Here is an 18,764-nt window from a genome sequence, read left to right on the forward strand (position 1 = left end):
GAAGAGTAGAAGCAATGACATTTGAATTCAGATTCTACGCAGACCCAAGCGTGTTACTGACATCAGGTGGCTAACGCTGCCATCATGTGGTGACCCATCTCAACTGCAACCTCCTTCATCGATGAGCCGCCATTTTTGACTCAGGACAGTCATAGAAACACAAGAATGTCAGAGAGCTGGAACTTGTTAGATTTTGAGACTGCATTTATGAACCAGGATGGTTCATCTCTCAATTTTATCGGATGTTTTATTGCCACATTTTAATTCCAAAACCTCTAATTTAATTAAACAATACAGCCTTTTCCCTTTACATTCGCTATCAGTGAATTAAGGAGGGGAGTGATGTGCTTCCCCAAACTTGGATGTTTTTATCTGCAATCAGTGCAGGGGTTGTGTCTTGACTATTCCCTTCCAAGATTCTTCTGTCCTTGAGGACAGCAGAGTTTAGAAATCCACTGGGAGTATCCCATTAGATTGGAAAATAGCTAATATAACTCCTGTATTCAAAAAGGGAGGGAGACAGAATGCAGGAATCTACAGGCCAGTTAGCTTAACATCTGTCATAGGGAAAATGTCAGAAGCAATTATTAAAATGTTATAGCAGGGCACTTAGATAAATTCAAGGTAATCAGGCATAGTCAACTTCATTTTGAGAGAGGGAAATCATGGTTTAACCAATTTATTGGAACTCTTTTTTTATTCATTCATGGGATGTGGGCTTCGCTGGCTGGGCCAGCATTTATTGCCCATCCCTAATTGCCCCTTGAGAAGGCGTTGGTGAGCTGCCTTCTTGAACCACTGCAGTCCATGTGGTGTAGGTACACCCACAGTGCTGTTAGAGAGGGTGTTCCAGGATTTTGACCCAGCGACAGTGAAGGAACAGCCGATATATTTCCAAGTCAGGATGGTGAGTGACTTGGAGGGGAACTTCCAGGTGGGTGTTCCCACGTGTCGGCTGCCCTTGTCTTTCTAGATGGTAGTGATCGTGGGTTTGGGAGGTGCTGTCTAAGGAGTCTTGGTGAGTTTCTGCAGTGCATCTTGTAGATGGTACACACTGCTGCTACTATGCGTCGGTGGTGGAGAGAGTGAATGTTTGTGGATGTGGTGCCAATTAAGTGGGCTGCTTTGTGCTGGATGGTGTCAAGCTTCTTCAGTGTTGTGGGAGCTGAACTCATCCAGGCAATTGGAGAATATTCAATCACACTCCTGCCTTGTGGCTTGTAGATGGTGGACAGGCTTTGGGGAGTCAGGAGGTGAGTTACTCTCTGCAGGATTCCTAGCCTCTGACCTGCTCTTGTAGCCATAGTACTTATATGGCTAGTCCAGTCCAGGTTCTGGTCAATGTTAACCCCCCAGGATGTTGACGGTGCGAGATTCAGTGATGGTAATGCTATTGAACATCAAGGGCGATGGTTAGAATCTCCCTTGTTGGAGATGGTCATTGCCTGGTACTTGTGTGGCATGAATGTTACTTGCCACTTGTCAGCCCAAGCCTGGATATTGTCCAGGTCTTGCTGCATTTGGACATGGACTGCTTCAGTATCTGAGGAATCATGAATGGTGCCGAACATTGTGCAATCATCAACGAACATCCCCACTTCTGACCTCATGATGGAAGGAAGGTCATTAATGAAGCAGCTAAAGATGGTTGGGCCGAGGACATTACCCTGAGGAACTCCTGCAGTGATACCCTGGAGCTGAGATGACTGACCTCCAACAACCACAACCATCTTCCCTTGTGCTTGGTATGACTCCAAAGAGAGTTTTCCCCCCCAATTCCCATTGACTCCAGTTTTGCTAGGTCTCCTTGATGCCACACCCTGTCAAATGCTGCCTTGATGTCAAGGACAGTCAGTCTCACCTCACCTCGGGAGTTTAGCTCCATGTTTGAACCAAGGCCGTAATGAGGTCAGGAGCTGAGTGGCCCTGGTGGAACCCAAGTTGGGTGTCAGTGAGCAGGTTATTGCTAAGCAAGTGCCGCTTAATAGCACTGTTAATGACCCCTTCCATTACTTTACTGATGAGACAGTAATCGGCTGGGTTGGATTTGTCCTGCTTTTTGTGTACAGGACAAATCCCTGGGCAACTTGCCAGCATTGTAGCTGTACTGGAACAGCTTGGCTAGGGGCACGGCAAGTTCTGGAGCACAAGTCTTCAGTACTATTGCCGGAATATTCTCCAGTGCCTTCAGCCATTTCTTGATATCACATGGACTGAATCGAATTGGCTGAATACTGGCACCTGTGATGCGGAGGACCTCTGGATGAGGCCAAGATGGATCATAGTTGCATAGTGGCATTGTCACTGGACTGGTAATCCAGAGACCCAGGGTAATGCTCTGGGGACCTGGGTTCGAATCCCACCATGGCAGATGATGGAATTTGAATTCAATAAAAATCTGGAATTAAAAGTCTGATGATGACCATGAAACCATTGCCGATTGTCGCAAAAAACCCATCTAACGTCCTTTAGGAAAGGAAATCTGCCGCCCTTACCTGGTCTGACCTACATGTGACTCTAGACCCCACACCAATGTTGTTGGCTCTTAAATACTCTCAAGGGCAATGGATGGGCAATAAATGCTGGCCTAGCCAACAATGCCCGCATTCCAAGACGGAATAAATAAAATGTGTCAGGCTCCCCCATCATTGAGGATGGGGATATTTGTGGAGCCTTCTCCTCCAGTGAGTTGTTTAATTGTCCAACACCATTCATGACTGGATGTGGCAGGACTGCAGAGCTTAGATCTGATCTGTTGGTTGTGGAATCGTTTAGCTCTGTCTATCACTTGCTGCTTATGCTGTTTGGCACGCAAGTAGCCCTGTGTTATTGCTTCACCAGGTTGACGCCTCATTTTTAGGGATGCCTGGTGCTGCTCCTGGCATGCCCTCCTGCACTCTTCATTGAGCCAGGGTTGATCCCCTGGCTTGGTGGTGAGTGGGGATGGTAGAGTGGTAGAGCAGTGCCCCACATGAGGGGCAGGTAGTGCTCTTAAGAGTTGGGTAGATGGGTTGTTTGGAGGTTTGTGCACTCCCTCTGCTGTCTTAACCTCACTTCTGCACGTTCGCAGTGATGTCTCTTGATGTTGTCAGTACCTTCCCGAATCAGCCTTCTCCATTTTGATCGGCCAAAAGCCAGGGGGTGGAATTTTCTGGTCCCGCCGAAGTCAATGGACTTTCGAACAGCTCGCCGCATTTTACAGCCCTGTCTCTACCATGACACAGCTGAAGAATTCCACCCAGGGTCTCCCATGAGTCAGTGGATATGACTGACCTCTTCAGGGATGCTTTGAGGACATCCCCAAGGCGTTTCCCTTGTCCTCCTGGGAGTCTCCTGCCGCAGCCGAGTTCAGAGTCGAGCAGCTGCTTCAGAAGTCTGGTGTCGGGCGTACAAACACCATGTCCTGCCCAGCGGAGCTGGTTTGGAGTGATTAGCGCCTTGACGCTGGGCATGTTGGCCTGGGAGAGTTCACTGCTGTTAGACCCGGCTTTTCTTGCCACTGGATTTGGAGGATCTTGCAAAGGCACCGCTGCTAACCATGAGCAGCACCCAGGGAGATCCTCAGGTACCATGAAATGAATTCTAAGGCAGAAAAATCATCTGGGAGATGAGATGATTGGGGGTATAAGCAATTTTTCTTTTTCGCACAAAAGTTTAGGCAGATATGGAATGCTTCACCACACGAATCGAAGGGATCCTTTGGCTCAGTGGTAGTATGTCCATCTCAGAGACAGGAGGTGCAGGGCTTGAGCCCTGCTCCAGGCAGTTCTAGCAACTAGAAAACAGAGTACCAGCTCAATTTATGGAGGGACATTGGGCTGGATTTTACCAGTCCTTTGGGGATGGGTTTAGGAAGTGAGAACAGGGCCATAAAATGGCGGGTGCATGTCATTTCCTGCCACCCTGCCATTTTATGAGCAGAGGGTGAGGGGGTGGTGTGGACGTGAAATTGCTCAATTAAAGGCCTCTTCCCACCACCCTCTCACTTTACCAGTGGGGGCAGGGAAGGAGGACGACCTTCCCACCCAGGGGTCAGTTGACCCAAGTAAGTGGCCAATTAAGGGCTACTTCCCTTAACCTCTGGCATTTCACCAGTAGTGGGCAGACACCCCACCATGTGGGGAGACCGGCAGCTTTATCCTGGCGGCCTTCCTATGGGCTTGGTGGGATGGGGGAGTAGGCCCTCCTATTTGGGCTCCCTCCACCCCCATCATGGCAATGGCCACCCCACTGCAATTCCACCCCCCCCTTCCTCCCCAACCAACTGACCGGCACCAGCCTTCCCAGACCCCACTCATTTCGGGTGGGAATGTGGTGCGCTTCCATTGTGCCCTCTTCTTCCAGGCACCACTCCCAGTGGCACTGCTGAGCTGCCAGCCCCTGTTTGGCCAGCAGATCTTGGGTGGTCATCTTTTAAAAAGGCAGTGGCCCCCCGCCCCCACCATGGTAACTAATTAATTTCCCGACGCTTGAAAAAAATGCGGCCGGGGTTCCCGCAAACGATCGCTCCCAGTTCTCCAGCCAGTCATCAGGACATCCGCTGTGGCAGCAAAATTCTGTCCTTCAAGTGGGATTCAGGCATCAAGTGCTATTTGTGTCTATGGCCGCTCCATTGTATGGTTTGCAAGAGCCCATAAAAACCCTCCTGTCATATAGAACTAACCATCACCCACCGGCTGGTATAAAGATGGTTATGTCCATTGAAGGAGCTTCCATGTCATGGCCTGTTAGACTGTTAATTAGCCTACAGGTCTTTCCACTACACACTATTCTCCAAGGGAAGGGTGCAAAGTCCATGAAGATGATGATCACGCCACACTGTGAGTCTGCTAATCAGACATAAATTCTTCCACCCCTCCCCCTGCAAAATGGTGCGAAGATACTAAAACAAAAACCGCAACATTTAAGAGCGAATTAGATAAAACTCCAGGAAGAAAAGTATTAGGGATGAGAATAAATAGCATAAATGCAGAGTCAAAACTGACTGAAAGGTCATCCCTCCCTGCTGAAATCTTTATGATTCTCTGTTAATAACCCACTCAAGTTAGCAACATGCTCCATTGCGTGTGTGTTTGCAGAGCTAGAAGGAAAAGGGCTGGGGACGGGACTAGTTAAATTGCTCCTGCAAAGAGCTGGCACAGGCTGGACAGGCTGAATGGTCTCCTTATCTGCAGAAAACATTCTTTGATTCTACTGTACGTTTCTCACTCTGCGGAGTTACAAGACTACAACGGGCGAGGATTAATGAGATTCTTGATAAAATCAGGTGATCCCACTAGTGTATAACCAATTGGTTGGAGGAATCTGGGATTAATTAGAACAATTAATTATATTTCTTCTGCTCTTGGTGTCCTTAATTATCTAATGAAGACATTTCATGTGCAGAGTCACAGCCCTGTGTGTCAGGAAGGGGAGAATCAGTGGCAGCTACTCTTGCACTTGCTCAGCCCAGTGGTCCTGACGCCGTGATGCCATTGGATCATGGAAGGTCTCAGAGAGTAGAAGGCGGTAAGCAGTTCAATGTGGGTGGGAAAAAGAAAGGCTGGTATTTCTATAGCCCCTCTCACAACCTCAAAACTTCATCAAAAGTGCTTTCCAGCCAACAGTACTTATTGAAGTGTAGTCATTGAAGTGTAGTCACTCTTGTAATGTAGGAGATGCAACGACCAATTTGTGCACAGCAAGCTCCCACAAACAAAAACATTGGGGACTTTTGCATCCACCTGGAAGGGCAGATGAGGCCTTAGCTTAACGGCTTATCTGAAAGATGGCACCTCCAACAGTGCAGCACTCCCTCAGTACTGCACTGGAAGCAAAACATAGGCCATGAGGAAACTTTGTTGGAGGTGGGGTGGGAAGGGAAAAGGAGGAAACACATCTCTCACTAATGGTTACACATGTATTCATGTGAATATTTATATGGTGTTTTGTAGGTAGCACTCCTGTGTCAGAGTCACAAGGCTGGAAACTCAAGTCCCAATCCAGAACTTGAGCAGAACAATCTCAGCTGACACTCCAAAATCTGAATGAAAGCAGGAACAATTGGATCTTTTTTTAATAAAAGATCAGACTAACCTGTAAAGCCTCATTCATTCCACGGCCAATAACCAGCGTCTGAATACCTTTGGTAATGACTTCCTCCAGATCAGCTGCCTGTACTCCAGGGTAATGCTAAATGGGACAGAGCACAACAGTCAGGACTAACCAAGAAACACGTTGTTTAAAACCTTACTGCTTAATTTCACATGACAGCCATTGCTCAGTGGGTAGCATTCTCTTGCCTCTGAGCCAGGAGGTCATGGGTTCAAGTCCCACTCCAGATACTTTAAGCACAAAAGTCTATGTTGATGCTTCCAATGCCAAGGACAGAAGAAATAGGAGCAGGAGACAGCAGTAGACCATACGGCCCATCGAGCCTGCTCTGCCATTCAACATGATCACAGCTGATCTTCTGCCTCAACTCCACTTTCCCACCCGCTCCCCATATTTGATCCCGTGAAATCAAAAATCTTGTCTGTCCCAGCCATAGATGTATTCAAAGATGGAGCATCCATAACCTTCTGGGATAGAGAATTCCAAAGATTCACAACCCTTTGAGTGAAGAAATTTCTCTTCATCTCAGTCCTGAATGATCGGCCCCTTACCCTGAGCCTGTGCTCCTTCTAAAACAAACAATCTCTCATTTTCATCTACCCTGTCATACAGAATATTGCACGTTTCAATAAGATCTTCTAAACTCCGCAGAACACAGGCCCAATTTACTCAGCCTCTCATCACTGGACAAACCCCCTCATCCCAGGAACCAACCTAATGAACCTTCGCTGTACAGCCTACAATGCTTCCTTAAATATAGAGACCAAAACTGCACGCAGTATTCAAAATGCAGTGTCACCGAAGAACTGTGGTAGGATTTCGTTATCCTTGTACTCCAATCCCCTTGCAATAAAGGCCAACGTGCCATCTGCCTTCTTAATTGCTTGCTGTGCCTGCGTGCTAACTTCCTGCTTCTCTTGTACGAGCATACCCAAGTCTGGTTGCACATCATAATTTACAAGTTTCACTCCTTTAAAAAAATATTCTGCTTTTCTACTCTTATGACCAAAGTGAATAACTTCACGTTTCCCCATATTATGCTCTGCATTTTGTTGCCCGCTCCTCAACCTGGCTCTATCTCTATAAGAGAGAGTGTTGCAAAGAACAAAGAACAAAGAAAAGTACAGCACAGGAACAGGCCCTTCGGCCCTCAAAGCCTGCGCCGATCATATTGCGCTGTCTTTTGGATGAGACATTAAATCAGGATGCTGTCTGCCCCCTCAGGTGGGCATAAAAAAAAACCCTGTTGCACTATTTGGAAGGACAGCAGGGTAGTTGTCCCCGATTTCTATTTTTACTTAGTTCTGTTGAAGGGTCATTCGGACTCAAAACGTTAACTGTGTTCCTCTCCGCAGATGCTGCCAGACCTGCTGAGTTTTTCCAGGTATCTTTGTTTTTGTTTTGGATTTCCAACATCCGCAGTTTTTTCCTTTTATCTTAGTTGTCCCCGATATCCTGACCAATATTTATTCCTTATGCATTGATCCACTCAAGCATCACTAAAAGCAGATTATCTGGTCAATATCACATTGCTCTTTCTGGGAGCTTGCCATGTGCAAACTGGCTGCCCCATTTCCTATATTACAACAACGCCTACGCGTCAAAAAGTACTTCATTGGCTGTAAAGAGCTTTGGGACATCCCGAGGTCATGAAAGGTATTGAATAAATGCAAATTTTTCTTAAAAAAACTTGTGCTGTTACACTGGCCTTCACGATCTGAGGCTGTCCCAAAATGCTTTACAGCCAATGATAATCAGCCAGTCGAAAGTTGCGGATGACAGCCAGGGTCCAGATTTGGGACAGTAGAAGCCAGTGAAGCAGTGGCAAGGCCTCACGGAGGCAGGTGAGAACGGAATCCATGCATGAGCTCATGACGTTAGACTTAAAAATGCCGCTGGGAGTGGCTGTCAGGTGCAAACAGTAACAGTAGAGTGGGTGGCAGGGGGTGGGCGGTGGTGAGCGCTGGAGGGGGTGGGGGGGAGAAAAAAAATCAAACAGCTAGCTCACGAGGAGGAGAGGCAAGTGCCAACTGCATGCATTCAAATGATATTCAACCCTGATGGCATCACAACTCAGCCCACATCCCTATGCTCAACCGAAGTCCAAAAGCGTGCAGCATATTGCAGGATTCCCATCAGGAGCAGGAATTCTTGGCTGCTCTTAAAAAAAATTCCCTTTCCAGCTGAAAGCAATTGATTTAGTTCCATTGCCCCCACTGAATCAGCAGAGACCTGGACTTGAACCTCCAAGGATCTTGAAGATCTTGACTTGGTGTAATAATGTAAAATGTGTGTCGGCAAGTCAGCAGCCCACTTTGCATCTCTCCTGATTTTTATTGTCATTGGTTTAAATCTAATCCTATGGCTCAGTAGCACATTTACCCACAAAGCTGTCAGGGGAGCTCTACTCGCATAGTTTCCTGCAGCAGCCAAGTGGGACTAGCTGAGTTGTTCTTGCAGAGAGCCAGCATGGAAACGATGGGCCAAATGGGCTTCCTATTGTGTAATAATCATTCTATGATTCCATGATTGTTGTGCTCAAAAGTAACATCAAGTAATGTACAGTTCCCTAATTGGACCTCTTGGGATTGGGGGTAATATATCATCATGGATTGAAGATTGATTAACAGGCAGAAAACAGGGAGCAGGAGTAAATGGCTCACTTTTGGTTGGCAGGTTGTAGCTAGTGGGCACTACAAAGATCTGTGCTTGGGCCTCAGTTATTTACAATCTGTATCAATAACTTAGCTGAGGGATCTTAATTGTAATGTACAGAATGAATGCTTGAGGTGGTGGATGGGGTGCCAATCACGTGGGCTGCTACGCCCTGGATGGTGTCGAGCTTCTTGAATCTTTTTAGACTTGTTTTAGAGTCCTTGCCACTTATCAGCCCAAACCTGAATGTTGGAGTGAAAGAAGTTAGAGATGCGCAAGAGGCTGGAATTAACAATTGATAATGTGGCATTGCAACATATTGTTCCTTGTGTCAATCTGGCTGTAGATCAATTACCGTTGTGGATCTACATCCATAAAGTTATGCTGCCCAAACTCATTTCACTTCAGGATTCCTGCACAAACTTGTAGCCAACAGAGACAGGGAGAGGGTCTGGGATTTGTGCTCACTGACCTACACTGGCTCCTGGTCCAACAAACCCTCAATTTTAAATTCTCACTCTTGTTTTCAAATCCCTCCATGTGCTCACCTCCTCTACATCTCTGTAAACTCCATCAGTCCTACAACCCTCCAAGATGTCTGCACTCCTCCAATTCTGGCCTCTTGTGCACCCCTGATTTTAATCATTCCACGACTGGCAGTTGTACCTTCAGCTGTCAGGGCCCCAAGATCTCCCTCACTAAAGCTCTTAGTTTTTATTTCCTCTTTTAAGAAGCTCCTATAAATCTACCTCTTTGACCAAGCTTTCAGACATCTAATAACTCCTAATATCTCCTTACGTGGCTCGGTGTCAAATTTTGTTCGATAGTCACTTCTGTGAAGTGCCTTGGGGCATTTTACTATGTTAAAGATGCTACATGAATGCAACTTGTTGTTGTTGTTGGCAGCTATTTGGGGTTTGGGTACAAGAGTGTACTATTTTGAGACATACTGGATTGTTACACACAGATCTATAAATATAAAATAAAAGCAGAAAAGCTGGGAACGCTCAGCAAGTCAGACAGCAACAATGGAGAGAGAAACAGAGTCAACATTTCAGTCAACAACCTTTCATCAAGGTAGCCACTAATAAGTCCGGTAGGGAATTCAGGAGGAATTTCTTTATCCAGGAATTGGTGAGAGTATGGCACTCGTTATCACAGGGAGTAGTTGAGGTGAATAGCATAGATGCATTTTAGGGGAAACGAGATAAACACATGAGGGAGAAAAGAATCAAAGCAAATGGGAATGGGGTTAGATGAAGAGGGGGTTGGATGAGCCTTTCGTGGAGCATAAACACCAGCACGGATCTGAAAAACTAAATGCCTGGTTCAGTGCTGTACATGCTATGTAATTGAAATCAGTGCAGAAAAATGAAATTAAATGTCATGGACAAAGAGGTTAAAAAATAGAAATGCATTGACCCACTATGCCCCCCTCCCCCCTCCCCCTCCACCTCTCCCGCCACCCCCCCACCCCCACCCCACCCTGCCACATATCCTCATTCTGTGTGCGCTGGTTCTGACTCACATCAGTCCCCGTTTCTCTCCAGTCCCAGGTACGACTTCCTCCTGGCCACACCTTGCAGTCCTTATAAGTAGTGGCACAGTCTTGGACTTTCATCCGTCCCCAAGAGATTGAAGCTATTTGTGGAGATGACATAGTGGTAAAGGGGCAATCAGTACCAGCTCGAAACCTGGAAAGGATCAACCAACAGATTTTAAACGGTATAGTAGCATAAGAACATAAGAAATAGGAGGAGTAGACCACACAGCCCATTGAACCTGCTTCGCCATTTAACACGATCGTGGCTGATCTTCAGCTTCAACTTCACTTTCCCACACACTCCCCATATTCCTCGATTTCCCGAGAAGCCAAAAATCTGTCTATCTTAACCTTAAATATATTCAATGATGGAGCATCTACAACCCTCTGGGGTAGAGAATTCCAAAGATTCACAACCTTTGAGTGAATAAATCTTTACTCATCTCCAGTCCTAAATGATCAGCCTCTTATCCTGAGACTGTGTCCCCATATTCTAGATCCCCCAGCCTGAGGAAACAACCCCTGTTAAGTCCCTTAAAATCTTGTATGTTTCAGTGGGAACACCTCTCATTCTTCTAAACTCCTAAGGATATGGACCCAATCTAGTCCACCTCTCATCATAGGACAATCCTCTCATCCAAGAGACCCATCTAGTGAACCTTTGCTGTATTCTCTCCAATACAAGTATATCCTTCCTCAAGTATGGAGACCAAAACTGACACAGTATTCTGAATGTGGTCTCACCAAAGCCCTGTACAACTGTAGCAAGACTTCCTTACTCTCCTGCTCCAATCACCTTGCAATACAATTTACCTTCCTAATTGCTTGCTGTACCTGCATGCTATCTTTCTGTGTTCCTTGTACAAATACATCCAAGTCTTTATGATCATCACTTTCACCCCCTTTAAAAAAAATTCCGCTTTTCTGTTTTTACGACCAAAGTGAATAGCCTCACACATTATACTCTATCTGCCACCTTGCTGCCCACTCACTTAACCTGTCTATGTCTCTTTGCAGCCTCACAGCTTGCATTCGCACCTAGCATTTATCATCAGCAAACTTGACTACATTACTCTTGATCTCTTCATCTAAGTTACTAATAGAGATTGCGAATAGCTAAGGCCCGGGCTCCGGAGAAGAGTCATATGGACTCGAAACATTAACTGTTTCTCTCTCCACAGATGCTGTCAGACCTGCTGAGTTTTACTAGCACTGATCCCTGTGGCACTTGTCCCATTTATCCATATTTTTTGCTTCATTTCACCTTTTGTGTATAGAATGCGTTTTGAAAATCCATCTACCGGATCCCCCCCATCTACCATACTAGTTACAGCCTCAAAAAACTCTTAATGAATTTGTCAAACATGATTTCTCTTTAGTAAAGCCATGTTGACTTTGTCTGATCATATTATTATTTTCTAAGTGCATTGTTGGGCCTTCCTTAATAGATTCCAGCACTTCCTCAATGACTGATGTTAGGCCTATAGTTCCCCATTTTCTCTCTCCCTCCTTTCTTGAATAGCACTGTTACATTTGCTAACTGAACCTGCTGGGACCATTCCAGAATCTCAGGAATTTTGGAAAACGATGACCAGCGCATCCACTATTTCTGCAGCTCTTTTACAACCCTATGGCGTAGGCCATCAGGTCCTGGGGATTTGTCAGATTTAGCCCCTTAAGTTTCTCCAATACTTTTTCTCTACTGTGGAGAAATACACTAAATATTTGTCCAATGTCTCTGCCATTTCCTCATCCCCCATGGTAATTTCTCCTGTCTCTGCATCTAAAGGACTAATGTTTACTTTAGCTACTATCTTCTTTTTTATATACTTATAAAAATTCTTACAATCTCTTTTTATATTCCTGGTTAGCTTCCTCGCGTATTCTATTTTTTCCATTTTTATCAACTATTTTGGTGGCCCTTTGCTGATGCATAAAACACTTCCAATCCTCAGACTTGCTACTATACTTTATAACATTATAAGCCTCTTCTTTTAGTCTAATACTATCCTTAGCTCCTTGGTAAACCATGGAAGGATCTTACTTGCTGAGTTTTTGTTTTTCAATGGAATGTATTTTTGTTGAACATTTTGAATTGGTTCTTTAAATATTTCCCACTTATTTACCACCATATCTATTAGTCTATTTACCTAATCAACCTTAGCCAGTTCTCCCCTCATACCTACATAATTGGCTTTAAGATTCTTGTTTGTGATTGGAATATGTTGCTCGCAAACTTAATATGGAATTCAACTGTGTTATGATCACTATTTCCCAGTAGATCTTTTACTATGAGATTATTAATTAACCCTGCTTCATTGCACAATAGTAGAGCTAAAATAGATTCATCCCTAGTTGGTTCTACAACATATTGCTCCAGGAAACTGTCACAAAAACATTCTACAAATTCATCTTCCAGACCATCTTTGCCAATTTGATTGGTTCAGTCTATATGAAGATTAAAGTCACCAAAAATTACTTCATTGCATTTGTTACAAGCTCCAATAATGTCTTGTTCAAAGCTCTGTCAAATGGTATAACACTGTTAAGGGGCCTATACTCTCTACCAGCATGTTATGACTCTTGCTATTCCTAATCTTCTCCAATACAGGTTCTACTTTCTGATCTTCCGAGCCAAGATCCTTTCTCACTAATGTCCTTATGTCATCCTTTATTATCATTGATACGCCTCATCCTTTGCCATTCTGTTTGTCTTTTTGAAATGTTGTGTACTGTGGAATATTTATTTCCCAACCTTGCTCATCTTGTTACCATGTCTCTGTAATAATGATTAGATCTAAACAATTTAACTCTATTTGTGGCACTAGTTCATCTATCTTATTGTGGATGCTTCACACATTCAGATAAAGAGCCTTTAATTTTATTTTTTCACTACTATTCCTGAATGGACCTTACTCGCCGATGCACTATGTTATGAGATCTGACTTACCTTTTCATTGAATGAGTGGACAAGAACTACAATGCCAGCATGCCTCAGGAATTTCCGCACATGCGGCCTTTGTTTTGTTGTTCCTCAGGCTGAGGATGGGCCCAGTGAAAATGGTTATCATGTGACCCAGGAGCAGAGCGCACAGAGAGGAGTCCCAGGCAGGGTACGGGAAAAAAGGGACAGGGAGAGGTCCCAGTTAAGAAGAAAGAGAGAGGAGCAGAGAAAGAGGCTCCAAGCAAAGGAAGGGCTGCTGTTGGCAGACCAAGTAATGGGGGCTCAGGAGAAGCCCTAAGGATCTAAGGAGGCAGCAGAAGGTTGGTGACTCCATGCTGCAGGCCAATGGGGCGAAGGTAACCCTTTGCAGCAGTAGTGTTCTGCTTGGCGTAGCCAAAAAGCCTAGCTTTTTATTTTATTTATTCAAGGGATGTGGGCTTCACTGGCTAGGCCAGCATTTATTGCCCACCCCTAGTTGCCCTTGAGAAGGTGGTGGTGAGCTGACTTCTTGAACCACTGTGGTCCCTGTGGTGTAGGTACACCCACAGTGCTGTTAGGGAGGGAGTTCCAGGATTTTGACCCAGCGACAGTGAAGGAAAGGCAATATATTTCCAAGTCAGGATGGTGAATGGCTTGGAGGGGAACTTCCGGGTGGTGGTTTTCCCATGGGTCTGCTGCCCTTGTCCTTCTAGATGGTAGTGGCTGTGGGTTGGATGGTGTTGCCTATGGAGTCTTGGTGAGTTTCTGCAGTGCATCTTGTAAATGGTACACACACTGCTGCTACTGTGCGCCGGTGGTGGAGGGAGTAAATGTTTGTGGATGTGGTGCCAATCAAGTGGGCTGCTTTGTCCTGGATGGTGTCAAGCTTCTTGAGTGTTGCAGGAGCTGCACTCATCCAGGCAGGTGGAGAGTATTCCATCACACTCCAGACTTGCGCCTTGTAGATTGTGACCAGACTTTGGGAAGTCAGGAGGTGAATCACTTGCCACAGGGTTCCTAGACTCTGACCTGCTCTTGTAGCCACGGTATTTATATGGCTAATCCAGTTCAGTTTCTGGTCAATGGCAACCCAATCATCAGCGAACATCTGGCCTTATGATGGAAGGAAGGTCATTGATGAAGCAGCTGAAGGTGGTTGGGCTGAGGCCACTACCCTGAAGAACTCCTGCAGTGATGCCCTGGAGCGGAGATGACTGACCTCCAACAACCACAACCATCTTCCTTTGTGCTAGATATGACTCTAACCAGAGAGTTTCCCCCTGATTCCCATTGACTCCAGTATTGCTAGGGCTCCTTGATGCCACACTCGGTCCAATGCTGCCTTGATGTCAAAGACAGTCACTCTCACCTCACCTCAGGAGTTCAGCTCCTTTGTCCATGTTTGGATGTTTGAAGGCTGAAATTAGGTCAGGTGCTGAGTGGCCCTGGCAGAACCTGAACTGAGCGTCAGTGAGCAGGTTATTGCTAAGCAAGTGCCTCTTGATAGCACTGTTGATGACCCCTTCCATTACTTTCCTGATGATCAAGAGCAGACTGATGGGGCGGTAATTGGTTGGGTTGGATTTGTCCTGCTTTTTGTGTACAGGACATACCTGAGGAATTTTCCAGTTGTATTTGGGAATCTAGTGGAATGGAATCTTGGGAGACAGGATGCGAGTGGACTGTCATTGAGGCCATCCAAGTTGCAGCATCCTTTAGAGAGGATTCTATGGCGCGTACTTCGAAGTTGAAGACTGGAATGCCTTGTGAGAGGGAGGCAGAGATGCAACAAGAATGGTTGACTCGCACTGTTTCCTGATGTCTAGGTAGATTGTTGAGAAAATCTGTGGATTCTGTCTTGGACACATTTTCCATTTATTGTGCAGTGTGGTGTTTGACCACAGTTTGCCTGTCAATTCACATGTACTTCATTTTTACCTGAACGTTAGACTATAACACAGATATTGTACATTGCTTTACCTTTCTGACCTTGTGCAGTAAAATTTAATTTTGTTTGTTCAAAACCTGTGGAATTTTGTGGCTTTATTCTCTTAGTAAGTGTACTGAATCTTAAACATTATCTACTTTAAGCAAAAAGTTACTGGTCCCTAACCAGATCACAGCCAGAACTTGGGAGTCTGGTCCAGGATCATCACTAATACCGTTAGACTCTCTGTCCCTTCCTGTCCCACTCTGCACGTCTTTATGCACATTGCTACGCTGTTCTATTACCTTGACATTTCTCTTTGGATTTTTATTTCTGCCTTCACCTGAACACTCCTCACACTGTCAGTTTAAATCTCTATCCATAACCCTAGTTATATGATTCACCAGTACAAGCGGGACGGTCTATATCTGAATCAGAGCGGGACTCACATCCATGCAGGCGGGTTTGCTAGTGCTGTTGGGAGGAGTTTAAACTAATTTGGCAGGGGGAGGGGACACAGAATGTTAGCAGAATAGGGACACATCATAATAAGTAAAACAATCAAGTCAGAGGGAGTACAGCTGCATTAAGTTTCAAGGGAATAAGGCAAGGCTGGATGGCCTCTACTTTAATTCCAGGAGTATTACAGGTAACACGTGGAATTGTGATATAGTAGCCATCACTGAGATGTGGTTGAGGGAGGGGCAGGATTGGCAGCTCAACATTCCGGGATATAGAATCTTCAGGCAAGCCAGGGGAGGGGGTAAAAGAGAGGGCATTGCATTATTAGTTAAGGAGTCAGTTACTGCAGTAAGGAGAGATGATATCTTGGAGGGGGCATCGAATGAAGCTTGGTGGGTAGAGCTTAAGAATAAGAAAGGGGCAGCCACATTGTTAGGTGTTTATTATTGACCCACAGAGAGCCAGCGGGAAATTGAGGACCAAATATGTGCACAATTTGGGGAGGTGTATAAAAACAATAACAATAGGGTAATTATATTAGGTGATTTCAACTTTCCCAACATTAATTGGGATAGACATAGTGTTAAGTGCTTGGATGGAGTGGATTTCTTGAAATGTGTACAGAACTTTTTAGGTCAATATGTAGAGGGTCCAACAAGGGATGGCGCAGTGCTGGACCTAATTCTGGGGAATGAAGCCGGACAGGTGGCTGAGGTGGTGGTGGGGGAGCATTTTAGTGATAGCGACCACAACATGGTACAGTTTAAGTTTGTTATGGACAAAGAAATAGACAAGTTGCAAAAAAAAATGTTTTGGATTGGGGGAGAGTGGATTTTAGTAAAATAAGGCAGGATCTGGCCAAGGTAGACTGGGAACAGCTACTTGTGGGGAAATCTACAGAGGAGCAGTGGGGGGTGTTCAAAAAGGAAATGGGGAGGGTACAGGCTCAACATGTTCCCTCTAGGGTGATAGGAAGGAGTAACAAGCCCAGAGAACCACGGATGACTAGAGATATTCAGGTTACGATGAGAAGGAAAAAAGAGGCTTTTAGCAGGTACAAGGGAAGCAAATCGGTGGAGGCATTAGTGGAGTACAGAAAGTGCAGGGTGGAGCTTAAGAAAGCAATTAGAAGAGCAAAGAGGGGATATGAGAAAGCTCTGGCTGGTAAAACAAGGGAAAATCCCAAGATATTCTATAAGTATGTCAATGGGAAGAGGATAACCAGGGAAAGAGTAGGGCCCATAAGGGACCAAGGGAGAAATCTATGGGTACAGCCAGGGAACATCACATCCGTCTTCACCCAGAGAATGAGGATGAAGGTATCGAACTTGGGGAGAGAGACTGCGAGGTGCTTAAGCAAATTGATATAGGGAGTGACAAGGTATTGGAGGTGTTGGCAGGCTTAAAAGTGGGCAAATCTCCAGGTCCAGATGATTTATGTCCCAGACTGCTGAGGGAGGCAAGGGAGGAGATCGCAGGGGCTCTGACCCAAATTTTTAATTCCTCTCTAGCCATGGGGGAGGTGCCAGAGGACTGGAGAACAGCTAATGCGGTTCTGCTATTTAAGAAGGGTAGTAGAGATAAGCCAGGGAACTACAGGCCAGTGAGTCTCACGTCAGTGGTAGGGAAACTATTGGAGAAAATCCTGAAGGAGAGAATCTATCTCCACTTCGAGAGGCAAGGTTTGATCAGGGATCGTCAGCATGGCTTTGTCAGAGGGAGGTCATGCCTAACAAATTTGATTGAATTTTTTGAGGAGGTGACCAGCTGTGTAGATGAGGGTAGTGCAGTTGATGTAGTTTATATGGTTTTCAGCAAAGCCTTTGACCAGATCCCACATGGGAGACTTATAAAGAAGGCAAATGCACATGGGATACAGGGTAATTTGATAAGGTGGATTCAAAATTGGCTTAGTTGTAGGAGACAGAGGGTGATGACAGAAGGATGCTTTAATGACTGGAAGCCAGTGTCCAGTGGCGTACCACAGGGATCTGTGCTGGGTCCCCTATTATTGTCATTTATATAAGCGATATAGATGACTATGTGGGGGGTAGGATTAGTAAGTTTGCGGATGACACAAAGATTGGCTGGGTGGTTAACAGTGAGGTTGAGTGTCTTGGGCTACAGGAAGATATAGACAGGATGGTCAAATGGGCAGATAAGTGGCAGATGGAATTTAACCCTGAAAAATGTGAGGTGATACACTTTGGAAGGAGTAATTTGACAAGGAAGTATTCAATGAACAGCATGACACTGGCAAGTTCTGAGGAACAAAGGGACCTAGGCGTGTGTGCCCATAGATCTCTGAAGGTGGAGGGGCATGTTAGTGGGGTGGTGAAAAAGGCATATGGGACACTTGCCCTTATCAATCGAGGCATAGATTACAAAAATAGAGAGGTCATGTTGGAGTTGTATAGAACCTTGGTGAGACCACAGCTGGAGTACTGTGTGCAGTTCTAGTCGCCACATTATAGGAAGGATGTGATTGCACTGGAGGGGGTGCAGAGGAGATTCACCAGGATGTTGCCTGGGATGAAACATTTAAGTTATGAAGAGAGGTTGGATAGACTTGGGTTGTTTTCATTGGAGCAGAGAAGACTGAGGGGCGACCTGATCGAGGTGTACAAGATTCTGAGGGGCATGGACAGGGTGGATAGGGAGCAGCTGCTCCCCTTAGTTGAAGGGTCAGTCACAAGGGGACATAAGTTCAAGGTGAGGGGCAGGAGGTTTAGGGGGGATGTGAGGAAAAACTTTTTTACCCAGAGGATGGTGACGGTCTGGAATGCACTGCCTGGGAGGGTGGTGGAGGCGGGTTGCCTCACATCCTTTAAAAAGTACCTGCATGAGCACTTGGCTCGTCATAACATTCAAGGCTATGGGCCGCAAGGCCTCTTCTGCACTGTGAGATTCTGTGATCCTTGATGCCACGCTCGGTCAAATGATGTCTTGATGTCAAGGGCAGTTACTCTCACCTCACCTCGGGAGTTCAGCTCTTTTGTTCATGTTTGAACGAAGGCTGTAATGAGGTCAGGAGCTGAGTGGCCCTGGCGGAATCCAAACTGACCACCAGTGAACAGATTATTGCTAAGCAAGTGCTGCTTGATAGCACTGTTGGTGACCGCTTCCATTACTTTACTGATGATCGAGAATAGACTGATGGG

At 45.6% G+C, this 18,764-nt stretch overlaps 3 protein-coding genes across 10 annotated transcripts in view; 2 read left to right on the forward strand and 1 right to left on the reverse strand.

Moving 5' to 3' along the window:
• LOC144682565 (BTB/POZ domain-containing protein KCTD14-like) overlaps nucleotides 1-18,764 on the forward strand; it is a 1,380,231-nt gene that overhangs the window by 659,031 nt on the left and 702,436 nt on the right. The window lies entirely within an intron of this gene.
• The window catches only part of ints4 (integrator complex subunit 4), a 445,537-nt gene that overhangs the window by 153,353 nt on the left and 273,420 nt on the right, over nucleotides 1-18,764 (forward strand). The window lies entirely within an intron of this gene.
• The window catches only part of aamdc (adipogenesis associated, Mth938 domain containing), a 112,085-nt gene that overhangs the window by 71,012 nt on the left and 22,309 nt on the right, over nucleotides 1-18,764 (reverse strand). For all 6 annotated transcript variants that reach the window (XM_078544999.1, XM_078545000.1, XM_078545004.1 and 3 more), the window contains 2 exons: nucleotides 10,277-10,442; nucleotides 6,076-6,171 (listed from right to left, as the gene is read on the reverse strand). In XM_078544999.1, the coding sequence (XP_078401125.1) occupies nucleotides 6,076-6,171; nucleotides 10,277-10,408 (228 nt within the window). In that variant the 5' untranslated portion in view covers nucleotides 10,409-10,442. The remainder of the gene's footprint in view (nucleotides 1-6,075; nucleotides 6,172-10,276; nucleotides 10,443-18,764) is intronic.

Source organism: Cetorhinus maximus, chromosome 7, assembly GCF_964194155.1.
Source record: "Cetorhinus maximus chromosome 7, sCetMax3.hap1.1, whole genome shotgun sequence".
Classification (NCBI taxonomy): Eukaryota; Metazoa; Chordata; class Chondrichthyes; order Lamniformes; family Cetorhinidae; genus Cetorhinus; species Cetorhinus maximus.